This window comes from Canis aureus, chromosome 36 (genome assembly GCF_053574225.1).
Source record: "Canis aureus isolate CA01 chromosome 36, VMU_Caureus_v.1.0, whole genome shotgun sequence".
Classification (NCBI taxonomy): domain Eukaryota; kingdom Metazoa; phylum Chordata; class Mammalia; order Carnivora; family Canidae; genus Canis; species Canis aureus.
In genome coordinates, this window is record NC_135646.1 from 9402658 (window position 1) to 9426269 (window position 23612).

Below are 23612 nucleotides of genomic sequence, written 5' to 3' on the forward strand. Positions count from 1 at the left end.
CATATTACAAATATATTATTTTCATTATTTGCTTAATAGAACCTCAACTAAAATTAGTTGGAGCTAATTTGCATTTTGTGGAAAGAAGAAGCAATCTATCTGAGTCTTCTATTGACTGTTCAAAATGATTAAATAGATCTCCAAAAATAAAATCTATTGGCAATTGACCAGCGACTCTAAACACTTGCATGCAAATCATTTAATTACCCTAAGAGTCACATTCTTCTTGTGGTACCATATTCTAGACTCAGCTTAATATATGTTACAGGCAGAGCAAACAAAATAGCAATACTTTTGTTCTAATCTTGATTCCTTCTCTGTACCTTCCTTTTTCATTCCTGTAAACTTGCTGTCCTTGTTCATCATAAAGATGACAGTCAAGGTCTTTAGCATTTCACAATATGCTTGAGAGCTTGGTTAAGTATATTTCCTGTTCATTCATTTACCAAATGTTTGCAAATCCACAATATGTACCAAACATTGTTTTAGATAATAAGGATAGAGCATTGGACAAGATGGACTGAGCCTTGGCACTGATGGAACTTACATTCTTACATACACAAAGAGGATGTAAACGTGCAATGAATAAAGGACAACATGACTTTAGATAATAATAATGCCAGGGAAAAGTCAGAATAGTGGGTTAGTCAGTAACTGGTTGTGAGGGACTGATTTAACTAATGTGTCCAGAAAAGGCTTCTTTCAGGGAGTGACATTAGAAGGAGAATACAAATGAGGAGCAGGAGCTATGAAAAGCCATTAGAAGATCCACAAAAATTAACTCAAAATTGACCTAGACCTAAATACAAAGTGAAAAAGTATCGAACTTCTAGAATAACATAGGAGCAAACCCAAGTTACTTTGAGCTTTGTGATGACTTTTTAGATAAAACACCAAAAGCACTATCCATCTAAGAAAAAAGTTGATAGGTTGAATTTCATTAAAATGAAAGAACATCTGTTCTGTGAATGGCATTTTAAGAGAATAAAAAGATAAGCCACAGACTGAGAGAAAATACTTGCAAAATTTGCATCAGATAAAGGACTTGTATCCAAAATACACAAAGAACTGAAAACTCAACAGTAAGAACACAAAAACCCTAATTTAAAAATGGCCTTTGACAGATGACTAGATAAAGAAGATGTGATATATATATATATATATACACACACACACACACACACAATGGGATATTACTCAGCCATCTGAAGGATGAACACCTATCATTTATATTGATGTGGATGGAACTGGAGGCTATTATGCTGAGTGAAATAATTCAATTGGAGAAAGACAATTATCATATGGTTTCACTCATATATGGAATATAAGAACTAGTGAAAGGGACCATAAGGGAAGGAGGGGAAATGGAATGGGAAAAAAATAGAAAGGAAGACAAACGAGAGACTCTTAACTCAGGGAAACAAAACAGGGTTGCTGAAGGGGAGGTTGGTGGGGGGATGGAGTAATTGGGTGATAGGCATTAAGGAGGGCACATGATATGATGAGCACTGGGTATTATACAATATGTTGACAAATTGAATTTAAATTAAAAAATTTAAAAAATGTAAATGGGCAAAAGAGGGGTGCCTGAGTGGCTTAGTTGGTTAAATGTCTGCCTTTGGCTCAAGTCATGATCCCGGTGTTCTGCTCAATGGGGAGTCTGCTTCTCCCTCTCCTTCTGCCACTTCCTCCCACTTGTGCTCCTCTCCTTAAATAAAAAAAATCTTTAAAAAAATAAAAATAGGCAAAAGATTTGTAGATACCTACCAAAGGAGATATACAGATGACAAACACATGTAAAGGTGCTCAACATCTATGTCATCAGGGAACTGCAAACAAAACGATGATATACTATCATGCACCTGTTAGAATGGCTAAAATCCATAACTCTGACAACTGATGCTGGTGAAGATGTTGAGGAGCTAGGAAATTCTATTCTATGATGATGGGAATGCCAAACAGCACAGACACTTTAGAAGACATTTTGGCAGTTTCTTACAAAACTAAACATACTCTTACCATATGATCTAGAAATTGTGCTCCTTGGTATGTACCCAAAGAATCTGAAAACATGTCTGCACAAAACCCTGCATGTGATGTTTATAGCAGCTTTATTTATAATTGCCCAAACACAGAAGCTGCTAAGATATCCTTCAATAGGTGAATGGATAAACAAACTGTAGTACATCCAGACAATGAAATGTTATTCAGTAATAAAAAGAAATGAGCTGATAAGCCATGAGAAGATGTGGAAAAACCTTAAATGCATATTGCTAAGTGAAAGAAGCTAGTCTACACAGCCCATATACGATACAATTCCAACTGTATGACACTTTAGGAAAATCAAAATACAGAGATGGTAAAAAGATCAGCAGTTGCCAAAGGTTTGAGAGGATGGAGAGAAGGATGAATAGATGAAACACAGGATAATTTTAGAGCAACGAAACTATTTTATATGATATTGTTAAGATATATACATGACATGTACCTGTCAAAAATGATAAAACTATACAACACGAGGAGTGAATTCTAATGCAAACTATTGATGTTAGTTAATAATGCGTCAATAACTATTTATCAATTATAACAAATGTACTATACTAACACAAGAAGTTAATAACAGGAAACTGTAAAGGAGCGTGGAGGTGTGGAGAAAGAGTAGAGGAAGAGGGAGTATATGCAAATTCTATTTTCTGCCAACTTTTTTTGTAAACCTATAACTGCTCTGAAAATGAAGTCCATTAATTAAAAGAAAAATAATTAGAAGTTCTGTAGGCAGGTTCAAGGCATCCTTTAGCCTAGGATGTATTTCTAGCAGGCACAGTAGAAATACATTTGATATGTGCAAACCAGTGTGACTGGCATGTACAGGGGAGAAGAGTGGATTGAGATGACATCCATGAGGTAGATGTTTTCATGACAGTTCTCAGAGGCCATGGAGACATTTTTAATTCAGTCAAGATGCAATGGGAAACTATTCTGGGATTTTACATGGAATACTTGATCTGATTTCCCTAAATCTATTTGGCTAATAAGAGCATGGATTTCAGGGATATGGGTGGGAGAATAGTTAGGGAGAAGGTTTAAATAAAAAGAAGAGTTAGGAGGTGGTGTCAATAGCCCCATCATGTACATTTCTGCAGTTTAAATGTTTTTCAACTTGTTTCTGATTTCTAATTCTGATAGAAGGCACTTTACCCTTAATTTTTAAGTGCAGACTTAAAAATATTTATAAAATGTTCATAGATCTGATTCCATTCTTACCTTAATTGTACCCAGGATGTCAGTGATCAAAATATTCCCAAAGTGCATGCAAGTAGAATCAAATATATTAAAATACAATTCTTTATAAAAAATTTGGAAGATGTTGGCACAAATGTCAGTGTTGTTCTCTGTTTTAACTGAACACTGCTTATTTTCACATGCCTCTTTATTTGCATTACAGAAGTTAAAAATCATTTGGAGAAGTCATCCTGAGGGAATTTAGTTCTCTCTTTGCAGACAAGCACTGAGGAGTTGTCCATATGCTGATGCTAAGCCTGAAAGATCTTGGATTACCCTCAGTTTGTATCTGTGCAGCTGTAACGCAATTCTGATCTATTTCATAGCTGCTAATGACTCAACACCTGAGACCTTGAAGTGTAACAGCCAAGGTTATTTTGCAATGTGATGCAATAAAATAAAGTGGGATCTTTCATGTATGCAAAAGTACCCTGAAATTGCAAAGATGATATAAAAACATATGCTTCTACCAAGTGCTTGGAACATAAATGATTTCATTTCTACATAGCCATACATTCACACATGTATAATGATATGCAGAATTTATTGCAAACCTTGCAAACAATACAAAGAAGGTAAAGACAAATGATCAGTAATTAAGAATTCACTAGAGAGGACAGATAGGGATATTATGCTGAGTCAAGGAGCTGAAATGCAAATGTGAAATTTATGCATGTGTGGGGCCATTGCACCTGTGCCCTTGATGAACCATTCAATCAACAAGCACAATTTAACATCAAAACTCTGTTGATTCACAATAGCAGGTCAGAAATGATTACTGTAAAGAAAGATTTATATAGTGAGCACTACATTGTGTCATTTGATACTTATTAACTGCACTTAATGCTGTTTGTTATTATTTAATTATTTATTACAAACATATACTTTTGGAGTCAGAGAAAATCTTAGGATCAAACTGTCAACCTCGCACCCATTTTGTAAAGGGGACTGCGAGTAAATAAGACTGAAAGAAAAGACAAAAAGATGGCCAGTTTGACATAATATATTGTTAAAATTTTGGTTAACTTATTAAGGCTCTTTCAAATTTTACCATCCTAAGAAATTTTAAATGACCAGTTTATATAAATAACATAGGGATCATGAGAGAGTCATTTCATTCTGTAGTAGCTGCTCTTTCTTGGTCACTGAAACTGAAATATCATATTATTAAGATAATACTAAAGGACTACTCTTTTCAAAGTACTTGAAAACTTAAAAAAATTAACAAGTACACATCATGTTGAAATCAATTATATAATAAAAAACTTTCCAAATATGGCATATTTTTAAACATAAAAATTCATTCAAGAAATTTACTCCAAAAGTTTTGATTTACCTATCTTTATTTCTAAAATTCCCTACTTGGATTCCTGGCACATTACATTTTTTCATGGGAAGGATAGTTTGGAGAAGACTTTCTTGCATAAAATATGTAGGACCCTGGGATAAATAAAAGCAAATTATAAAAAGAAAGAAAACAGAATGTAGTTGGAAATAAGAAAAAGAAAGAAAACAGAATGTAGTTGGAAATAAGAAAAATTACAAAAGGGTAGTAATGATAAATTCATTAGGCTATGCAATGAATATTAGATGTGTAATCTAATTAGATATCCAATATATATGTCTAATATCAACATATAGTATCTAAGAATAAGTACAATAAAACAATTTTTAAGTTTTCATTTATTCATGATGAAAACAAAAAAAAATCTACTTCTAGAGATGCATGTCTCATAATTCAGCATTATGGCTTGGATTAGACAAATTGTCTATGTTGCCAGCATTTTGTTGTGGTGGTTGTTGTTATTTACATCAAAATTGCATAGAGCTCTCTCATGAAACAAGTTATTTGGCATAACTTTTATAAATGAGGTAATTAGAATATAATCTGTTAAATTGTGGACTATTCTTATATATATATGTACAAATATATTTATACTCTGATTTTTATCTTTAAATTGTTGGAAAAACAAAATTGCGATTTAATAAAAACCTAAATGAAAAACAAGTTCTGGGAAATGTTTGGATTATTAATTTTGTTTGAATAGCAAAAATAATAAATATATAAATACTGAAAATGTATGGTGAGATAGTATTCCAAATTATTAACTGATACTCTCTAACTCTCCACTTCCAGTTCTTATCCACTTTCCAGTCTTACTCCCTTAAAGATAGACCTTGATTCTCCCATTAGTCCAAGGACTAAACAATTTTCTCTCTCCTTTGGTACATATAAGCCCCCTAAAATGTGAAAATAACCTTGGGAGAAGAATGGAAAAAGATGCCAAATGACTGAAATTAACTTCCCCACCTGGTGGCAGAGGCTTATAATGGAAGCTAAGTAGATTTCAGAAAATTTTTCAGAATTACATTCCTCCACCCCTGGGGTTATGGGCTGAGATTTTATCTGCTTCTTGTACAAAGACCATACTGCCCAATAATCAGAACAGACTCTTTATCATAAGTATTTATTCATTTATTTTATTTAGTTATTGAACCACAACAGAATAGCTTAATCCTCTGCTAAATGAATTTATTTTATTCCTTTGTGTTCAAACATTAAAAATTACATAATCTTGGTACTATGACATAATTCTTCAGCAAAGGGATTTTAAAACTATCTTAATATCCCTGAACTTTCATAATAGAAATATTTGGTCAAAATAATAACTGCTTAAGACACATACTCTCTGGCCCTCTAGGTAGATAACTCATCTGGATAGCTCAGAAGTTTACTTGGAGAATCCCTCTCACTTTTGAGAGCTTTCTCTGTATCTCTGCTTAATAAACTTCTATTGCTTTGCTCAAAAAAAAAAAAAAAAAGTTTACTTGGAAAATACACCCAACTATACATTCTGGGATTCTCCTATCAAAACAACCAAATTTAGACCAAACACATACACACACAATTATTTGAAAGTACTGGAAAGTGAAACAACAAGAAAAAAACCCAACAGGCAGATAAACAGTGAAGAAAAGTGAACACTGGGAAGAAGAACATGGCTCAAGATTATAGAGCATTATACAATTTTCTGAATTTAGCAAAAGAGGGGAAGGGGTTTCCAGCATGCAAAATGGGAATAGATAAAACATATAAAAGCTGTAGTCTTATAAAAAATAATAGAATTTAAGTCAAAAACATATCTACCGAAAATGTGTGTGTGTGTATCTGTGTGTGTGAATCCAAGAAGAAAGAGAGCCAGAATGTGGAAGACTTCACATAGTTATATAAGTTCCACACCAATATATGGCTGACCCCTGAATCAAGCATGCAGAAGGCAGACTCCAAGCAGCTAGCTATAGTTAAAAGGACTGAATTAAGATTTGAATTGTTGGCCACTTTCAGAGGAGACATACTCTCTAGTCTGAATTCATCCAAGTAAAATGCCTTCTAAAACAAAAGCAATCAACACTTTTGCAAAAAAAAGTAAAAGAATTTAGAGTATCTACAAGCTATTATTAAGCAAATATAAGATACAATCCAAAATAACTCAACATACAAAGAAAAAGAAACATGTGACTATTTCTTAAGAGAGAAAAAAAAAAGCAATAGAGTACAACCCCAAGATAATTTAGATATTGGAACTGGCAAAGGAGTAAAAACACCTATGATGATTATGATCAGACATAGACGAAAATATGCTCACATAGAATAAATATGTCAACTCCTATTAGAAAAGGAGAAACTATGTAAAAAAGACCAGATGGAAATTGTATAATAAAAATATATACTATCTGAAATAAAAAATTCACTAGTAAGACTGAAGGAAGGAAGATGATGGAAAATAGACCAATATAAATAATCTAATCTGAAGGGCAAAAACCTAAAAAAATTAAAATAATGAACAGTGTCTTAGGAATCTGTGGTACAACATTAAAAGATCTAATATGCCAACAATTCTTTTTTTTTTAAGATTTTTTATTTATTCATGAGAGAGAGGCAGAGACATAGGCAGAGGGAGAAGCAGGCTCCATCCAGGGAGCCTGATGGAAGACTTGATCCCGGATCCCAGGATCATGCCCTGAGCCAAAGGCAAATGCTCAACAGCTGAACCACCCAGGCATCCCTATGCCAACAATTCTATAACATAAATGTAATGGACCAATTCCTTAAAAAAGAAAACTTATAAAAACTGAGACAAAATGAATTACAAAATGAGAATGGCTACACCGTTATTAAATATACATTTATTATAAAAAACATTCCCACAAAGAAAACTATGTGCCTATATGGTTTCAGTAGTAAATTCCATTAAACATTTATGGGAGAAATAACACCAATCCTATACAAACTCTTTCATCAGATAGAGGAGGAAAAAATATGCCCCAACTTGTTTTATAAAGGCAATATAACCACAAGACAAAATATACAAAATATAAAACTATAGATAATATCTCACATCCTTGGAAAACACTATTGATATTATCCTAAAATATATAAAAAGATAATCATGTTGCTTTTATTGTTTGTTTTCCACAAATTCAGAATTGATTTACCAGTGAAAAATCAATCATTGCCATTCACCATATTAAAAGAATAAATGAGAAAAATCCTATGATCATTTCAATGACTGTGATCATATAGGATATGATCTATAAATATGGAAAAAGCATTTGACAAAATTCAATGCCTATTCATCATGCAAACTAGAGAATCTATTCATAAACTACAATTAATGTATTTCATGGTGAAATATTCAACGTTTTAATTTAATACTGAGAACATTTAATTTAATACTGGAACAAAGCAAGAATACCTGTTCACATAATTTATATTCAACACTTTCCTGGAAGTCTTGCCCAATACAATAAGACAAGAAAAGTAAATAAAAGGCATAAAGATCATAAAGAAATAAGTCAAATTCTATTTGTAGATGCTATGATTAAGTCTAATATCCTAAGAACTCCACAAAATAATGATTGCAACTAATGAGTGAAATGAATAATGTCACAGAATATAAATGTACAAAAGTCAATTATATTTTTCTATCCCAGCAATAAGCAGCTGAAAAATAAAATTAAAAAAACAATTATCTTTATAAAAGCATGAAAGTATATAACATACTTAAGAATACATTTAACAGAATAAGTATTGGACTTCTACACTGAAAACTACAAAACTGCCACGAGAAAGCAAGTAATAAATAAATAGTGAGATATACCATGTTCATGGATTGTAAGATATAGTTAATATGTCAGTTATCCCTTAATTAATATATAAATTAAACACAGTAACAATCAGTTACCCTAAACTTTTATTTTTTGGTAGAAATAGAAAAGATGTTTCTAAAATTTACATGAAATCTAAAGAAATTGGAGTGGTTGAAACAAACAACTTTGGAGTACTTATACTACTTGACTTAAAGACTTACTAATTAAGGTTAATAAAGACACAATATGCTATTATAAGAATTAACAAATAGTTCAACGTAACAAAAAAGAAAAGAAATAGGCCCACACTTTCATAGCTATTTCATTTTGATAAGAGTACCAAAGAACACTAATAGAGAATGCTTTTTACCATGTGTTGCTAGAATAACTAGATAATAAACAGTAAAAAAAATTTCCTTTACCCAAATTCACATTATACTGAAAAAATAATTTGAGATGAATCCTAGATTTACACATTAAAAGTATAAAGATTTTAGAAAAAAGCAAAGGAGAATATACAGATTAGGAATAAATAGAGGTACTTAGGACAGGTCTTAGAAGACCATAAAAGAAAAGAAATAATAATTTAAATTTCACCAAAAGTGAAAACTTCAACTCATTAGTCAAAACTACCACGTAGTTGAAAAATATCTGGGCCATGATTAATTACTGCTGAGGGATGTAGGTGGATAGTGAATGGGAAAGGCCATAAGAGAATAATTTTCTGGGATGATAACACTTCATATCTGATGTAAGAGGTTTGAATTACACCACTTTATGCATATATTGGAAGTCAACAATGGCACAATTTAGATTTGTGCAAAACAAATGTTGAACTCCAAATAATGTAATTATTGAAATATTGTGAGTAACTGTACTGATATCTATAACTTAGATGTCTCAAAAAATAAGGGACGCCTGGGTAGCTCAGCGGTTGAGTGTCTGCTTTGGGCTCAGGCCATGATCCCAGGATCTGGGATCGAGTTCCACATCAGTCTCCCTGTGGGGACCCTGCTTCTCCCTCTGCCTATGTCTCTGTTTCTCTCTATGTATCTCAGGAATAAATAAATAAATCTAAAAAAAAATAAGATTCATTGATTTAAGCACAGGGAAGATAGATTGCTAAATTCATAGAGTGACATGTTAGTTGTAGAATGAATATTGTGGACATATGAGTATTCAAGATTAAAATCTTAAAGCATTTCTTTACATTAGAAAACACTGGTGCTAGAGTGATAGGCACACCATCCAGTTGATGCTTTTACCATTGGCAAACGAATAAGATCAAACCTCTCTAAGCCACAAAATGTGTTCCTTACAAGAAAGAGCTCATTACATTTCCAAAAGGAGAAAGAGTGTGTGTGTGAGGAAAAAATGCCAAATAGTCACTGGTTATATTGGTTATAATTTACAGATGATTTATTTCATGTTAGTAACTTTGATGTAATAAAACACTATCTCAGGTTAAAGCAACAATGATAATTAACATTTTTAATTATAAAATGTATCAGTTTGTTATATGCATTAAAATGCATTTTCCTTTCATTTTATAGATGCAAAAGGTTAAGTGATTATTAAGTTATTATTTCTCAGGCCAACAAGTGTCAAAACCTGCAATGAACTCAAGTTTTCTATTGCGAATCCAGTGCTCTTTGTATCATCATTTTACACTGCTCTTTGGAAATGTTAGTGGTTCCAAAAAGTATAAGGGATTTCATTTTTTTAGTAGATTTTGCTTAAAAATGGGAAATATATTCCTCCAAAAATATTTGTATGACCCATGGAAAATAAAATTTTAAAATCAACCATGTAAAAAATGATAATATTGAACACATCAAACCAATTTATTTAAGATTAATTACTATTTGGAATAGCTGAAAATTTCCCTAATCTGAGAAAGGACACAGATATCCAGATCCAGGAGGCACAGAGAACCCCAAATACTATCAACGAATGCAGATCCACACCAAGACATATTATAATTAAAATGACAAAATATAGTGATAAAAGAAAAAAAATAAAAGTAGTAAGGCAAAAGGAGTGTTCCTTACATACAAAGGAAACACTAAGGAGATCCCTGGGTGGCGCAGCGGTTTAGTGCCTGCCTTTGGCCCAGGGCGCGATTCTGGGGGCCCGGGATGGAATCCCACGTCGGGCTCCCGGTGCATAGAGCCTGCTTCTCCCTCTGCCTGTGTCTCTGCCTCTCTCTCTCTCTCTCTCTGTGACTATCATATATAAATAAAAAAAAAAAAAAAAAAAAAAAAACAAGCAAAGGAAACCCTAATGCTATCAGTGGATTTTTCAGCAGAAAGTTTCCAAGCCAGAAAGGAGTGGCACAATATATTCAAAGTGCTGAATGGGAAAAAACCTGCTTCCAATAATACTCTATACAGCAAGATTGTCATTTGAATAGGAGAGAGAGAGTTTCCCAAACAAAAACTAAAAGAGTTCATAACCACTAAACCAGCCCTGCAGAAAATATTAGAAGTGGAAAGGAAAGACCAAAAATGAGAGTATGAGTAGGAAACACAAAAGCAGTAAAAATAAACATTTCTGTAAAAAAAAACAAAACAAAAAAAACCAAACAAACGGTCAAAGAACTCATAAAATAAAAGGATGAAAATGTGGGAACAGTAAAAATGGGTTCAAACTTAAATGATCATCAACTTAATATAGACTGCTACATGTAGAAAATGTTATACATAAACCTAGTGGAAACCACAAATCAAAAACCATTAATAAACATGCAAATAATAAAGAGAAAGAAATCCAAATATAACACTAAAGAAAACAGCAAACAGGGGCGCCTGGGTGGCTTAGTGGTTGAACATCTGCTTTTGGCTCAGTTCATGATCCCAGGGTCCTGGGATTGAGTCCTGCATCAGGCTCCCTGCAGGGAGCCTGCTTTTCCCTCTGCCTGTTTCTGTTTCTCCCTGTGTGCCTCACATGAATAAGTAGGATAGAATCTTTAAAAAAACCCCACAAAACAGCCAGCAAACCATGAAAGGGATAAAGACAAGGAAGGATAAGAGAAAATCTTTAGAAATGACCACAAAACAAAATTGCAATAAATACATACCTACCAATAATACCTTTGGATGTATATGGTCTAAACGGTCCAAACAAAAGACATAAGGTGAAAAAAAAATAGATTAAAAAAAACAAAAATAAAACAAAAACAAGACCCATCTATACACTGCCTACAAAAGACTCATTTCAGACTTAATGATACCTGCAGTGAAAGTGAGACAGCAGAGAAACATTTATCATGCAAATAGATGTCAAAAGAAACCTGGAGTAGTACAGATACTTACAGCAGACAAAGTAGACTTTACAACAAAGACTGTAACAAGAGACAAAAAAATTTTTTAAATAGAAAAGAGACAAAGGAGAACACCATATGATAATAAAGTGGACAAATCAGTAAGAAGATAAAACAATTGTAAATATATATGCACTCAAAATGGAGCACCCAAATACATAAAACAATTTTTAAAAACATAAGAGGAACTAATAAATAATACAATAGTAGGGGAACTTGAACACACCACTTACATCAATGAACAGATGCTTTAATCAGAAAATCAACAAGGAAACAATGGCTTTGAATGACCCACTAATCCAAAGGGATTTAACAGATGTACTCAGAATATTGCATCCTAAAACAGCAGAACACATATTCTTTTTAAGTGCATACGGAACATTCTCCAGAATAGATCACATATGTGACAAAGCAAGCATCAACAAATTAAAGAAGATAGAATTCATAACATGCATATTTTTTGACCATAACACTATAGAACTAGAAGTTAACCACAAGAAAAAATTTAGAAAAACCACAAATCCATGAAGGTTAAATAACATGATTAATTAATGGTCAACCAGGAAATAAAAGAAGAAATAAAAAGCAAATGGAAACAAATAAAAATGAAAACACAGTGACCCAAGACCTTTGGGACACAGCAAAAATGGTTTTAAGAGGGAAGTTTATAGCAATACAGGTCTATCTCAAGAAGCAAGAAAATTTTCAAATAAACAACCTAACCTAAAACCTAAAGTAGCTAGAAAAAGAACAAACAAAACCTAAAACTAGCAGAAGGAAGGAAATACCAAAGATTAGAGCAGTGATAAATGATATGGAAACTATAAAAACAATAGAAAAGATCAATGAAATCAGCTACTGGTTCTTTGAAAATAATCAATAAAATTGATGAACCTGTAGCTAAAGTTAACAAGAAAAAAAAAAGTGAGAGGACCCAAACAAATAAAAGCACAAGACAGTAAAAATAACAATAAACACTAGAGAAATACAATTACAAAAGAATATTATGAAAAATTTGTTGCCAACAAATTGGACAAACTAGAGGAAATGGATGAATTCCTAGACACATACAACCTACCAAATCTGATACAGGAAGGAATATAAAATTTAAACAGACTGATTACCAGCAAAGAAATTGAAAGAGTAATCAAAAAAATTCCCAACAAACAAAACTCCAGGACCAGATGGCTTCACAGGCAAATTCTACCAAGTATTTAAGGCAGAGTTCTATCTATTCTCAAAGTATTCCAAAAAATAGAAGAGGAAGGAAAACTTCCAAATTCATTTGATGAGGCCAGCATTTCTCTGACACCAAAACCAGATAAAGACACTACAAAGAAACAAACAAACAAACAAATAAATAAATAAGAGAGCTACAGGCTAATATCTCTGAAAAACATAGACACAAAAATCCTCAACAAAATATTAGCAAACTGAATCTAAGAATACATTAAAAAAAATCATTTACCATGATCAAGTGTGATTATTCCTGGGTTGCAAATGTGGTTCAACATTCACAAATCAATAAGAGAAAGGATAAGAACCATCTGATCATTTTAGGAGACACAGAGAAAGCATTTGACAAAGGACAACATCCATTCATGATAAGAACCCTCAATGCTGTAGGTTTACGGGGAACATACTTCAACACAATAAAATCCATATATGAAAAACCCACATCTGATATCATTCTCAATGGAGAAAAACTGAGAGCCTTTTCCCTAGGATCAGGAATAAAACAAAGATCTTCACTCTCAACTCTTTTATTCAACATAGTACCGGAAGTCCTAGCCATAATAATCAGACAACAAAAAGAAATACAAGGCATCCAAATTAGTAAGGAAGAAGTAAAACTTTCATTATTTGCAGATGACATACTATATATAGAGAGAACACCCAAAGATTCCACCAAAAAACTACCAGAACTGATGAATTCAGTTGCAAAATGAGCGTAGACTGAATTATTGAATCATCATTGAAGGAAAGCTACCAGAAAGATCCCTTATCATATCAGACATTTAATGAGTGAAAAATAAACTTTCATTGGGCTAAACTACTGACATTGGGGTCTAATTGTTACTGTAACATAGCTAGTCTTCTTCTACTAAAGCTACCCAAAGCTATGTCTCCCCAAATAATACATATTTAGAAGGCCCTAAATCAACAATATATGTAAGTTAAATCTTTTAATCAAACTTTTTACTACTACCACTACTACTAATAGAACATACTCCTATACTTCATATTTACCCATTTAAATTTAAAAAAAAATGTTTAAGTGCTTTTCTCATTCATTATTTTTATTTTCCTGCTAAATATAATGCAAACCTTAATGTAATTTAGCTTTCTATCATGCTACTGTCAATACTTAAGAGTATTGAGTGTAAGAGTATCTTATATTTTCATATAAACCTTTTTTCAGAATTAGTTAATTGAATTTATTGGCAATTGTTGCATGTATTGTTGTTTTCAATATCCTATTATTTTTCTCCTCCATCTCCTCCTCCTCCTTCTCCTTCTGTCTTTAGTGTATATCTGAGGGTGGTTAATAAATCCTAACTTTTTTTTTGCAGAAAAAGAACTTTAATTTGTCCTTACCATTAAATTAAAAATCTATGGTGCAGTTTTTCCATCATCACTTTCTAATAGTTCTGCTTTGTGTCCTGGATTCTTCATTGAGGATAATCAGTCTGATTTTTATCTCCAATAATTTTTAGGATTTTTCGTTTTATTGTTCAAGTCCTTCAGTTTCAGTGTGTCTAGGTGTAAATTTACAATTCTTTGCCATCGGAGGGCACTATCAATCTGTGGTCTCCTGATTTTCTTCAGTTCTGGAAATTCTTATTTATAATTTCTTCAAATATTGTTTCTGTGCCAGAAAGGCCGTTTTATTGTTCTCCAAGTATACCCACACTATTCTTGCCTCAAACCTTTTGCCTTTTGTGATTCTGTTTTCAGAAGAGTCTTCTCCAAGGTATTTGCAAGGCTTAGATAATCAAGGTGTTTCAGTCTTTCCATAAGTTTCACTATATCAGAGGGTCCTTTTCTGACCATCTCTCAAATATCACTTTTCTCTCACTGTTCTATCCTGCTTTAATTTTCTTCATAGTATCAATTATATCTATACTTCATATATTTATTTGTTTGTTTACCATCTTACTTTCCTAAAATTCAAGTTCAATAAGGATATTTTCTCTTTTTTCATTGTTATATCTAGTGTTTAGAATATGGTAGGTACTCAGACAATATTTTCAGAGTCAATAAAATTTCCTCCAACTTCTTATTTCTAACATTATTGTTAGATGTATTTGTACCTCTCAATATTTTTATAGGTAGTTACTTTTTTGTTGTTATTGTATTCTGGATGAATTCCTAATATCAACTTATATCAAGTCTAGAGTATACTCTTTACCTTTTTTATGAATATAAATTTTATTTATATGATTTTTAAAAATTATTTATTCATTGAGACAAAGATACAGAGAGAAGAGCATGAGCAGCAGAAGAGAAGGAGGGGAGAGAAGCAGAGCAGATTCAGTGGGGACTGAGTCAGGAGCCAGACATGGGACTCGATCCCAGGACCCCAGGATCATGACCTGACCCAAAGACAGATGCTTAACCACTGAGCCATCCAGGTGCCCCTATTTTTTGTGATTTCTTATTGATTCTTTCGTACCAGCCTGTTCTTGTTTAACAGCTGTATGTTTTTGTTGGCTGTCTTCTTCAATATTAAAAATATTCAAGTATTCTGACATTTGGGTTTTATAGATTCATTTTTAATTTTATCTCACATGCACCCTTTCTCTTTTTCTACTCTGCTGATCTTTCCCTTTCCAATCATTTTGTCTGGTCCTCTGAACCTTCCACTCAAAACTAGTTTTTTAAACAGAATTTTGGAACTACTGTCCTGAGATATTGATGCTAATATTGTTGCTATGTTATTTCAGTTCTGTGTTATGAAAAATGTGTCTGTCCTCCCACATCCCCTGTCCAATGCTTACAGACAGACAGTGGGAAGGCATTAGTTGAATGCATTAGTTGATGCTTAAGCTTTAACTTATTCTATCCTCTTGACCATAATTTAATAGCTACATATTCTGTGTGATTCATTATTAAAGTCACACTTTAATGAATTATTCCTCTTTATAGGCTTTTATTCAGTCATCAAACATCTTTTGAGCATCTACTATCAGGAAGATATTTGGTAAACAAGAAGAATTCATTCATAAAAATGACAGTTAAATCTCTCAGGGGATAATTAATATATGAGAGAGCCCCACTAATGTAATATATAAAAAAAGAAAATAAAACAAAAGTATTGGATCTCAGAGGACTATATTTAGATTTTTTTTCAGGGGGCATGATCATCTCAGTCATTAATAGCTCATGACTCTTCTAAGATACATAATGAAATTCTTAATAGAGATTTCACTGGTAAAGATTCAGGGAGGTCAGGATTGAAAGCTAGAAAAGGAATAGAAATCAGGCTATATATACCCAGTCTGGTAGTTCTTGGAAATGATATTTTCAGTTATAATTCCCAGGTGATTCTACTCTCATGATGCTGTTAAAGAAATTGCACCTAATTCAACTAAAATACATATTCAACTTCTCAAAAACCCATGATCTAATAAACAAGATGATTATTATAGCATGTTTCTCTGAAATAATTCAAGACACTTAGCTAATATATATGTGCCAAAAACATTTACATAGTTAACTAAAAATATTGCATTTTATTCTTTTCAAAGAATAAAGAAATAGTTTGTAACACAAAATAGTTTCTTTAGCTCATGAATACATATGCTGCATAAAAATAATTTCAAAATATAGTAGCTTAAAGCAAAATTATTCTATTATATTTCACATTTTCTGTGGCTCTGGAATTCAGGAAGCCCTTGGCTGGATGACTTTAGCTTGGGGTCTCTCATCTGTCTGCATTCAGAGATTGGTTACAGCTGAACAGTGGGAGGCTGGAGGAGTTGAGGATTAGCTAGTTTTCTCTTCATGATCTTCCTGTGTGATCTAGTTTGGGCTTTAAAGCTTACTGGACTCAGGGCAGTCAAGAGCTTATAGGATAGCTCAGGGCTCCAGTTCAAGTGTTTCAAGAAACTAACCCTGAATTACATGGACTTTTCTCACCAAGCTTCAGATGTCACTTAGTGTTACTTCTGCAACTCCTATTAGTAACAAGCAAGTCTCAAGCCCACCCAGATTCAAGAAGGTGGATTCTAGACTACCCATATTACATCACCGGTTCTCTGAGAAATAGAAGAGTAGGTTGGATGGGAGATATTATGGCAACTATTTTCAGAAAATACAATCTGCGACAGCCACTGAGAACTGAACAGCATCTTATCCTCTGAATATATGAGTTTGTAAACTATAGGGTCCAATGATTTGTCCAAAGTAGCTCTGTTAGTGTCAGAGCTAGAAAAAAACAAAACAAAACATATATCTCCTGACCCCCATTATCATTTTTTCCTTTGTCAGCAGAGTGCCTTCTAGAAATATGGCTGATACAAAATGACTACTGGGCATGGAGAAACTAAAACACACATGCAATGGGAACGAACATATGCCAGAAATCTATACATGAAATATCTTAACTGATCATGTGAATTTTACATTGCAAGTTTGTGCATTTATTTATTGATTCATTCAAAACTTGTTTTAGGCCCTTGAAGGAGGGGGAGGGGATTTAAACACATATCCAGTAAATTAAAGAAACTTCTTCTACTTAGGACTAATAAAGTGCAAATGTCACATATAATATAATTTTGACATAAATCCCTAATTTGAAGAACTGAAAATTGTTTGCTTAAATGGCCCTGAAGTATCCTTAGATTTTATTGAGCAGATGGTCAGACGCAGCTTAATGTGCACACTAGAACCTGTGTTCAGTATAATTTAGAAAACAAAAGGATATTTTCTTTATGTGTGGAAAATAGGTTATTTTTAAACCCAAAATAGCTTTTTATTTTATTTTTTTAAAATTTTATTTATTTATGACAGTCACACAGAGAGAGAGAGAGAGAGAGAGAGAGAGAGAGGCAGAGACACAGGCAGAGGGAGAAGCAGGCTCCATGCACCGGGAGCCTGATGTGGGATTCAATCCCGGGTCTCCAGGATCACGCCCTGGGCCAAAAGCAGGCGCCAAACCGCTGCGCCACCCAGGGATCCCCAAAATAGCTTTTTAATGAAAAAAAAGTTTCAGACTACAGGTCAAGTTTCTCTCCAAAGCTTTCAGCCAATATATTAATAATTCTTTTGATTATATAGAGGAAAAATGTATCATTAAGCAACACTAGGCCCTAAAAAAGGTGGTTACTGAGGCATCTTAGCTGAGATAATGGAGTTATATTTGATGAGTTGAGGGGTAAGAGATGATGGAGAAAGGCAAGGTAATCAGGGAATTGTAGGATGTAGAGAGGGCAACTGTACTGAGGATAGAGTAGATATTAAAACACCTACAAAAATCTATGTAAATCTTAAAACCATGATTTCAGAATGTTGCTGTAGAGTCACAATATTCCTGCACAGTAATCTGGCAATTATGGGACAGTGCCAAGAAGTAGATGTTTATGGGTGGTGTTTGAGAAACATGCATAATTGAGAATTAGAATGCAAATTCATACCATAGTGGCTGCAGGGAATTAGAACAGAAAAACAACCAATGGTGCCAGTAATTGAAAGATTAAAATTAAAGTTTGGGAAGATAGTTACGGAAGTTTAGAGTCAGAAAGAGATATTTGGAATAGAGTCATTTTTTTTTGGAGAAGAGATAGAGTGTATAGGATTACAGAACTTTTAAATATAACTTTCTATTTAGAATACAAAGAATAAAAAATATATACAGAATATAGAAATTGATTAAAATATTAGGATAGCAATCAGCTCTATCAGTTAACAGGAGGATCATTATGATAAAAAATAGAATTCCAATGTTATTTATTGAAAACTAGAAGAACATTGGGAGTTAAAATAAACTTTTCAACATAGCATATATTTTCATGTAAATTTTTGGAAAAGTTTTCTAAAAATTAATTTTTAGTTACATTATGAAAAGATTTAGTAGTGTAAAAGTTCACTTATAGCAATTGTTTATTGTATCACTACTTTATCTTATGATCATTTTTTCTGTCATACTACATCTTTATTTTGCTTCTCATATCAGTTGCAGATACTATGCTTAGTTCTCTAATTTCTCCAAAAACAGGAAGAGTAATTTAAAAATCATATGCATAGTCATTTTAAGTATTTATTTTCAGAACTTCAGCTTATCGTCGAAGAAGTCACATGCTGAGTGAGCTGAAAATTCTATTAATTAGTTACACACTAGTAGGTAAGCTTTAAATCCCATTGCCAATTAGGTCTATTTATAATTGCATTGAGCTGATTTTAATATAGGATATGTCTCCAATTTTCATAAGAATTCTGAATCATGGTGTTTTATATATATATATATATATATATACACATACATATATATATGTACATATATACATATATATACATATGTAGTTATTTTAAATATATTCAATTTAAATGTTTGTTTTTCTCCTTTCTCTCTCATATATATAAAATCTGAAGGCTTTTCTTTACTTTCTTTACAAATACAATAGATTGAGTTGATTTCCAAGAAAGCCATTATAGTAAGAGTTTGTATGATACATAATGCATTGGATTAACATTATACTTATAAAACAATAAATGACTGTGAAAATTCTAAATTGAACTTCGGAAACATTACTAGTGATCACGTTGTAATGTCATATCTTTTTGCCCTGTATGTGATGGGGGTGAGACCTGAGTGAGGCCTATGGTGAAATATTTGAGATTTTTTTCATTCCTACTCACAGGCTTCCTAGAGGCAGGCAATATGCTAAAACTGAACTGACGAAATGCGTTTGATGAGAAAATCTGTGGAGAAGGGCTATAGAAATAGGGAAATACTCTATGCTATTTCCTGGTGCCAATCCAAACTCCATATTGTTTGATATTTCATAAGCATAATTTAAAATATTTTTTATTCAAATTCTTAGGAAATTATTTGCCTATATACATTGATTATATGTTATTGGTGAACTCTTGAAGGTAAATATTGACATAAAAAAAAAACCTCTCAAGCAGGAAGTGATATATATAAACTTATATTCTTAAATTAGATAATTGTGATATTTAGACTGAAATTCATTGTTATAATATATTATAACCTTTTATGTGATTATATATACATATATCAAAGATATCACAAAAAGGTGATTTATTATACTCATCAATATTGGAGATTGATTAATTAGTTATTCACATTAACATAATTAAAATATGGCTCCATAAAACATTAGGCCAGGTTCTGTAGATGAATTTTGGGAACGCTTATTCCAAGGAGACAAGTTTCCTCCAAAAATAAGCTCCACTCTGAGACAATTTTGTAAATAAATATAGGCAAACTCGTATGTTATAATCCAGTTCTTTTTGTTCCTATCTTGCATTCATCTCAAGGGACTACTGAAAAAGATGGTGAGCACTTAATGTCAGGATTTTCTTCCTTGATTATTGATACCACTTAGAATAATGCTCCTTCTGGTTCTATTTCTACAAATTGATTAAAATTCATTTATCACTTTAAAGAGACAAATATTTCAAGGCATTGAACCAGGTTTTCAGGCTCTCCTCAGTCTCCTCCGTTTTGAACATTTAGTTACCACTTCTATAAATTTAGATGATGCCTCAGGATCTTAGGATTTTATTATACTTGCTTTTCATTAAGACCCTAAACATTTATCTTTCCAATTATTGATTTTCCAAGTCCCAAGCTTAAGAGAATTCAGTTTTCCTAATCAGCAAGTCATTCTTGAGATAAATTTTTATTTTATCAACAAAGTGAAACAATCAGTGTATGGCCATATCTACCCAAATGATGATTAATAGATCACAATTAGCATCTGAGTAGAAGATGCCAAGTACGTGCTGACAGAAGTCATCACACATTTTGTAAGTTATTTTTTAATATAAGAGATTTATGTGTTTGAATTATGGTGACTTCATGAAATATAGATTTTGCATTATTTTACACAGTGGGGATTTATTGTATTATTTATAATATTAAAACACAGTTCATGTGTTTTCATTTTCTTATAGCCAGTGATTACAGAGACTCTATTATTCAAAAATAAAAGAAAATGCATTTTTTTCTTAATTGTTTATTTTTCAAAACAAAATATTTTGGTAGATTCGGTTAATACAGTTGAGAAGTTTCTTACTTATCAGGAATGAAGAGATTGGAGAAGCAAAATTCAAAATCACTCAGTATAAGTCACTGAAGGAGAAAAGAGAACAAGCCTCTGAAGTATCTCTCTTTTCTTTTTTTTTTTTTTTTTAAGTATCTCTCTTTTCTTGATGTAAGTGAATTGCAATTTGTTAGGCTAATTTTAGCCTATGTTTTTACAATAAAAAATTGTAATAAACTACCTGTTCTTTGCATCTTCCTTTGGTGTTGAGAGTTGAGCTTTCAATGAGACATCTGCTAGAGAGTTGGGATGATTGAGTGCTTGGCTACTTGGATTATCTTGTTTTCTCAATGGGTGAAAGTTGCAAGATAAACTGTTAAGATTAAGGGTAGAGTCCATGGTTTCAGAAGAAAGGGAAACTAACAGGTTGAAGTAAGAATTAGACATATGACCTTAAATTCATAAAGCCTTCATTTTCTAATGGGCTAAGCAATCCAATTTAGGAAATACAGGATCATAGCCCCAGGAGGTTGGATCAGCTTCCCTAGTTTTGACTAATCTATCTCCTTGCCTCTAGGCAAGATTAAGCTAAACTATACTAGGCAATTGATTATCTGCATCTTTCTTTAAACATCTAGGATATGACATTCTGGAAGTTTCAGCTCGGGATACTTCAAACTTCAAACTTCAATTCTACTAACTTCAATACTAACAAACTTCAATACTACTAACTTCAATACTACTAACAAACACTAATCATTAGAAATTTTTTTTTCCTACAACTTTACTTCTCTCTTATGGCAGTTTAAGTCTTTTTCTTTGTCTTATACTCAGAGAGGAGGCAGTTAGTGTACCCTATAAAGTAATTAACTGTGAGGTTATTAGACATTTCTCTTCCTACTTCTCCTTCAGTTTAAGTAATACTTTAAAACATCTTTTCTACTTCAACTTATTTTATTTTTTAACTAATTGATTTTATTTCTTAGAGTAGTTATAGAACAATTGAACAGAATGTACAAGAGTTTTCATCATCAGTTTATTTAACTAGTAAAAACTCTTATTCTTTTGAAAATGTTGTCACTAAAGAATTTACTTTAAGTCAAACAATAAAGCCTTATGTACTGATACATTGTGTAAATGTTACAACAACATAAAAGATGCTAGAGAAATGGGATGAGCACCCTCAAATAACAGTGCATAACTAAGTTATACTAGCTGATGATATTAAAGTCTATAAAGGTATAGTTAGAGGTTAGAAGAGACCTAATGGCTTCACTAAGTTTTCAGAAAGATGCAATTATCCATTTCTATAGACAGCTGAAGGAAAATAAATTATCTATACCTACTCATACATATTTCATCGAAAGAGATGGGACTGTAGATATAATTTCTAATCCACCCTTGAATATTAAGACAGATATTGGAGGAAAAGGTTGCCAAATAAAAGTAGTCCATCAGGATATGTATTTTTCATGATTATGAGCTTTTTCAGCATACATTTACATTTAATTATGTATGTGCTGTTGAATGCATTCCTCTTTCATATAAAATAAGCGCTTAGTAGAATTTATATAAATTCTAAGTCTCTATTATACATTTTTGATGATGGATTTGCATTATGATCTCAGATGGCTTTTATCTGGCACAACTGGCCAATTTCTAAATAGCATCTAGAAGTCATTATATGAAGTAGATTGTATAGGTAAATTTTATAAACCCTTAGAAAAATTGTAGAAGAAATAAAAAGGAAAAGTTCATATTTCTTACTTGAAGATTTCTAGCTTGCTTTCCCACTCAAAGATACCCTTCTTAAACATTGCTTTGGTGGCTATATGTGCTAGATGTGGAATTTGTACAGTTGGAACAGATATCAGATAGTTTTTAAAGTATTCTAACTAGAAGCCAATTTTTCACTTTCTTTTCAAATTTTCTTATCTATCTGCAATAAACCAGAACCTGAGAAAGCCGGAGGGATATGATGATTAATAGGATGGAGACTCTGCCCTCAAAGAGTATACATTCTCTTCAGGACTGTGACTAAAAACAAATACAGTAACAAAGCCAGATACAACTTAGCATTTGAATTATTTGGCTTTGGAGTTGTGTTTGTTTGTTTTCCATGGCATCAACATGAGGGAAATCAGAAACAATAACTCAGTCTCCTGAGGGCAGTTTTGTACTGCTTTGAAACTCCTAAATTAGCAGTGATAAGGGAAAACCTCTCCAACATGGCAAAGTAGAAAAGACATTGAGAGATGAGAGAAAGGACCTGAATATTATTCCCATTTATGTCCCTTGGTGATCATGTGAGTTGGGAAGAAACTAATTGATTTCTGTGATTCAGTTTCCTCATCCTTCTTTCATTACGACTCCACATAGGCACATACTGCTTCTCTGGATTGGGTACTGTCTACTTTAACTGGTGGTAGAGGGTATACCGGTGGGTGGCAGTTCCTACTATTATTTTGTTTGTTTTCCCTTGATGAAAATTGTATGAATTTAAACCAGTTTCAGAGTGTCATAATGAAATAGAAGCGTGCCTATTCTTCCCACTTATGTAGCCAATTTAAAGTATTTAATTGTAACTAGATCCATCGCATTTCCAACAATCACAACTTTCCTCT

At 32.5% G+C, this 23612-nt stretch overlaps 1 protein-coding gene across 9 annotated transcripts in view; it reads right to left on the reverse strand.

Annotated features, from left to right (window-relative positions):
• The window catches only part of SPAG16 (sperm associated antigen 16), a 911935-nt gene that overhangs the window by 136069 nt on the left and 752254 nt on the right, over positions 1-23612 (reverse strand). Inside the window, exon 17 of one of the 9 annotated variants that reach the window (XM_077885068.1) lies at positions 21230-21361. The exons of the other annotated variants lie outside the window; for them this stretch is intronic. Within the exon in view, the coding sequence (XP_077741194.1) occupies positions 21336-21361 (26 nt within the window). The 3' untranslated portion in view covers positions 21230-21335. Of the gene's footprint in view, positions 1-21229; positions 21362-23612 lie in introns of those variants that run through there. 9 annotated transcript variants of the gene reach the window in all.